Raw genomic sequence first — 4,913 nt, forward strand, 5'->3', positions numbered from 1 at the left:
TCAAAGCTAATGAGGAGAGAAAGCAAAGAGATAAAGGTATAAAAATGTTGGGAAAAGTAGAAATAAAGGAGTGAGTGGAAGATCCCTCCTCTTCCTTCCTTCTTTTTTTGTTTTTTTTTGTCAAAGAAGAAAAAAAACTTAATTAGTGAGCGCTTACGCTAACGCAATCAGTGCTAAAATCCCAACCATATCCCTAAAACCATATATACACTCACCACCACCAGAAACCCCCCCCTCCTCCCCAATTGAGCAACCAAAGCAAACTTCCAAAGCCCACACTGTGGAGGGAGTTTAACTCTTATTAGCTATTACCTGTCCAACTATATTCATAATACTAAGCACGATCATAAATACACCAATAATGCAACTCGCCACTTCCTCCCCCAGCAGCAAACCACCCATGAATAAATAAAGAAAAGCACGGCCAACATATGATAGGAGAAACTTTACCATTTCATTGTGTTCCATCATTCCCAATTCAGCCGACGGCATGATCACAGCAAAGAAAGTCACATATAAGCGCGCTATGAAAACGCGGGCTGCGTCAATATTCTCCACGGTATACCACATAACTTTGTATAATGTCATTGTACCACTGGCAGCGGCACCAACAATACCCATAATCATCAATGCCAGTTGGAAACTATTTTTGCCGCTCATAGGTTGCAAGTCACTCATTTTAACTCAGCCACAGTTGGTATGCACAATATTTTGTCCCTTGTGTGATGTCACGCTCTTAATACCCCTTTTCTTTTTTCTTTATTATTATTATTATTAATTTATTTATTTATTTTTTCCAATCAAATGGTTCTCTTGTTTTTTCAGTACAAAAAAAAAATGAAGAAATCCAATTCCTCACTGGTCCACTATATATATATATATATATATATATATATATTACACGCACCTATTAATATTAATTTATTTAAGTTCACTTATGGATAAATGAGTTATTCAGAGGACACGGTTTTTCTTCTTCTGTGTGCCTGTTGGTCGTTTATGTCACCACACTAACTATTTTTTTTTAGTGGTTGTTGGCTTTTTTATTCTATATATTTTAAATTCTAATGTTTGTTAATTTCATCCAAAAAAAGAAGTTAAATAAAACAAATAAGGAAACACAGTACAAAAAAAAACAAAAAATAACATTCATGGAAGAGAAACGAGCAAATAACAATAGTAATGGCAATAGAAGTGTGAATATAACATTCATCCAAAACACAGACACCACGCAATCAACTGAGAAAAAAAAAGGGAAGAAACTCGTGCAAATGAATACTTACGGGGATGTGCAAGAAGAAGGAGTTCCGTCATTATTATTGTTATTACCGTCTTTTGAAAGAACAGCTTCCCATGAAGTTGCTATGCCCTCTACAGTTTCCGCGAGTGGCTTCTGGCGTTCCTCCTCGCGACGCTTCAACGCTTCCGCCACACATTCACCCATCATATCCTCAATTACGGAACGTTTAACCACTCCATCAATGATTACCTTTTGTTGCCGTTTGCTTTTCTTAAACATGTTGTATTGATCGTTCAAAAAGGCGGCGAGACGAGCCTCACGTTTACTGAGACCCCGGAAAGATGGCGAATAAATATATACCGTTATCCTCGTCCCTTCCCAAGTTACGTTTGGGTACTTGTCGCTTCCGTAACAAAAGGCCCACAGACGGCCCATGAAAAGATACGCGTCGCGAAAATTAGCGAAATCAAAATCGCGCTTTAGCGCCCCCTCACCGGTAAAAATGGTCAGTGGGGCGGGACCCATTTCTTCTTTTTCTTCTTTTCGAGCATCAGCTCCTTCAGCATCGGCATCGGCATCAACACACGGAAAACATTCATCCACCGGCACCCAACCTTTCACGCTTTTCAGAAAATCCTCCACTTCATCTTCCCGCATCCTCCGCTCATGACGGGCGTAAGAGGCCCCATGCTGAGGGTTGGAGTTGTGAAAAATGTTAAAACCATAATCCCCTTTGCAACGGCGTGTGGAAACATCACTTGTGCGGATATTTCCCAAACATCCGCGCGCAGTCGCCATACAACAGGAGCGGCGCATGTGCAAATGAGTGTGAGATGTTAGCACATTCATAACGCGATTAAAAGCACTGTACCTAAGCAACTTTTTCTTTTGATGTGGGCTCTGTACAAAGCGCCCTTTCGTTCCCGACGAGAGCACATGAAAGAAGACGAAGAAAGAAGCTGTGTGGTTAAACTGGAAAGGCACTTGAGTATCATATATATATATATATATATAAAGACACACACACGCCCTGCAAACGTGTAAGTTGACGAAAACCACGACTCAAAACTTCGTCCCTGTTTGGTAGTATTAATAACTTTTTTTTTTAAACGTGCATCAAGGGAAATATTTGAACCCGCGCGCACTCTGGCACCTCGTGCCGGCGTTATTCTTACTTAACGTGTGCCTGATAGTTTTTTTTTTTACTTCGTTGGAACCGCTCTTTGCTTCCTTCCCTCCCTTCTCTCGCTGTCTCATCTCCTTTCATTTCTCGCATGTCATAACAAAATCCGTAGAGTCACATGCTCAAAAAGAAAACAAAAAAAAAGCAAAGAACCGAAGAAAACACAACAACCGAAAACTAATGGAGTGGAATGATGCTTCAATTGTAAAACTCAAATCAGCAGAAGTACACATGAACCCTCCCGTAAAGTCACCGCTTCCCCACCATCCGCTACTCATTCCATTCCCTTTTTTCCCCCTACTCTTGTCGTTCACAAACATAAGCCAGGCAAACACAGACATAAAATGGGAAATATATATATATATATATATGTAGAAACAAAATCCACATATCAACTTACCTTCATCAGGTATTGCGTCCTTCTTTCCCCCTTTCCAAAAGCATGCTGCGTTAACCATATTTCGACTTATTTCCCACCGCAACCTCAAACGAACACACCTCAATAATCCAACCAGTGACGTTACGTCCCCCGTCACCCCGCATGGCACCGCAGGAACGCTGGCCTCAGTGCTAAACTCAACTTCACGAGCGATTTGCAAAAGCGGGGTTGCCGTGCTAAACAAAAAAAATTCCGAAGGGAAAATGACAAGAACGTAAGAAAGAAAAGGGTGCACGGCAACATACGAAATGCATGAACAGATAGTCCTACGTATATGTGTACGTGCGACCGCGTGTGAATGTGAATGTACTCAAACTTGGATGGTGTGTGTGTTCGTGTGGAAATCCTATGCCGATTCTTGTGGCACTTCTCGGCGTGATCGCTTCTGCTTCGGTGTCTCACTCACTTCCTCACGCTCACCTTCGGCTTCAGCGCTTTGAGCGGTCCGTTGTTTCTTTGCACGGCGGCGAATAATTTTTTTGTATTGTTCGAGCGCCTCCTCCATAGCTACACGGTTTGAGGGCGGTTTATTACCCGTGTCAAAGAAATTGAGCCGCGCTTCCACCTGTTCTCGCAATTTCTCGCCAAAGACCTGCGGCGGGGCGTCCATGAAACAATCAATGCGGCACGCAAGGGCAGCTTTGTTGGCAAGGTAACGAGAAATCTTACCCCTATGCTCCTTAGCGGCGCGCTGAATGAAGGTGGAATGGAAAATAAGGCCGTATTTGGGGGTGTTGCCCTTCCGCTTTTTCAAGGCACGGAATAAAGCCTTCTCTGCACCGAGAATTTGGATGGTACTCGCAGGCGATTTGGCGAGGTTTGTAAGGGAACCGGCTTTCGAGATGAGCTTCGCACCGATGTTCTGCCCCATCAACTCCGTTAAATTGGGTGCCACAAGCATCATCTTATCCACAAGGTACTGTTGTAACGACTCTCGGTAGTCTCCAAGAGACACGACACGTTTCATGAAGCGGCGAATGTTTGACCAGTCAACCTCTGCCATATCGCCACCCATCGACGTGACGGCTTTCTCATACACACGAGCCGCGAGAGCTTCATCACCCTCGAGAATCTCAGCGATTTGTTGCGTTACCTCCTCAGTATCGCGCTCTTCCAGCGTGCTGCGGCTACCAATTAACAGAGCGACTTTGGAATACTTGAGTGGCTCCGGCACCTCCTTAGCCAATTCAGGAAAGTGCCAGCCGTACCATTCCTTTACGCGCATTCCAAGAAGGTTGACGCCCTTGTCCATGTGCTCTGTCAAAGCAGAAGATTGAATAATCATGTTGTCACTGCGATGAACGTTGAATTTCACTTTGTTGCGGGAGAAGGCGTGGCCGAGACCGCACTGCGCACGAAGTATATCCTTTTCTTGATGCTCGGGCAACAATTTCTCGGCGTGCAAACGCAAACAGCGGCACATCTCCACCACGTTTTCATTGCACAACACAGCGAATTTCAGCTCATCGTGAATGGCACTCCCCAACTTGGGGTCTGACACACCAAGCTCCCAGTTGGCTTCACCCTTTGTTGCCTTCTTTGACAGAACCGAAGTCAAAAAGTTATTCAGGAAAGGACTTACAATAGATTCATTAATGCAAACGGCGTCCTCCAACGCATTCTCCGGTGACTGATAAGGTGCGAAGGATAGAAGTTTCACCCACGGGGAAAACGTGGCAAACGTTTGAAGGTCCTTCTGTAGTGCAACATCACCAGCACCAATTTCCTCCGTGGTGAGTACCTTAAACAGGGCATAACCCGTGGGACCCTCATATAAGAGATAAAGTGTTTTTGACATTGCCTATAGTGGTTCTCCTCTTATCCCCTCCCCTCCTTCCTTCCTTTTTTCTTTTCGTGTTTTTTTTTTTGCTCTCGACCTGTCCTTTTTTATTTATTTATTTCTTCCGCTTCCTGGACTGTGTATCACCTTTTATTGCTTCGTGTCGTATGGTTCAACCAACCAAAGTTGCAGTACCAACGGAAACGTGCAATGTAATAGCGGTAATGACGCGCAACCAACCAATCGAATACAAGGCCAAAAAAAAAAAAAA

General features: G+C 43.8%; 3 protein-coding genes across 3 annotated transcripts; all 3 read right to left on the bottom strand.

Moving 5' to 3' along the window:
* Positions 1-291: 291 nt before the first annotated feature.
* TEOVI_000786400 (COPI associated protein, putative) lies at positions 292-678 on the bottom strand (the record flags this gene model as incomplete). The annotated part of the gene is made up of 1 exon (XM_067222382.1): positions 292-678. The coding sequence occupies one exon, from the start codon at positions 676-678 to the stop codon at positions 292-294; it is 387 nt and encodes a 128-aa protein (XP_067078483.1).
* Positions 679-1,279: 601 nt separating this feature from the next.
* TEOVI_000786500 (pterin 4 alpha carbinolamine dehydratase, putative) lies at positions 1,280-2,089 on the bottom strand (the record flags this gene model as incomplete). Its single annotated transcript, XM_067222383.1, has 1 exon — positions 1,280-2,089. The coding sequence occupies one exon, from the start codon at positions 2,087-2,089 to the stop codon at positions 1,280-1,282; it is 810 nt and encodes a 269-aa protein (XP_067078484.1).
* A 1,119-nt stretch (positions 2,090-3,208) lies between these two features.
* On the bottom strand, positions 3,209-4,660 carry TEOVI_000786600 (Nucleolar protein 56, putative; the record flags this gene model as incomplete). The annotated part of the gene is made up of 1 exon (XM_067222384.1): positions 3,209-4,660. The coding sequence occupies one exon, from the start codon at positions 4,658-4,660 to the stop codon at positions 3,209-3,211; it is 1,452 nt and encodes a 483-aa protein (XP_067078485.1).
* Between the last annotated feature and the right edge of the window lie 253 nt (positions 4,661-4,913).

The sequence above is a fragment of the Trypanosoma equiperdum genome, assembly GCF_001457755.1.
Source record: "Trypanosoma equiperdum strain OVI genome assembly, contig: ctg_1622, whole genome shotgun sequence".
Lineage (NCBI taxonomy): Eukaryota > Euglenozoa > Kinetoplastea > Trypanosomatida > Trypanosomatidae > Trypanosoma > Trypanosoma equiperdum.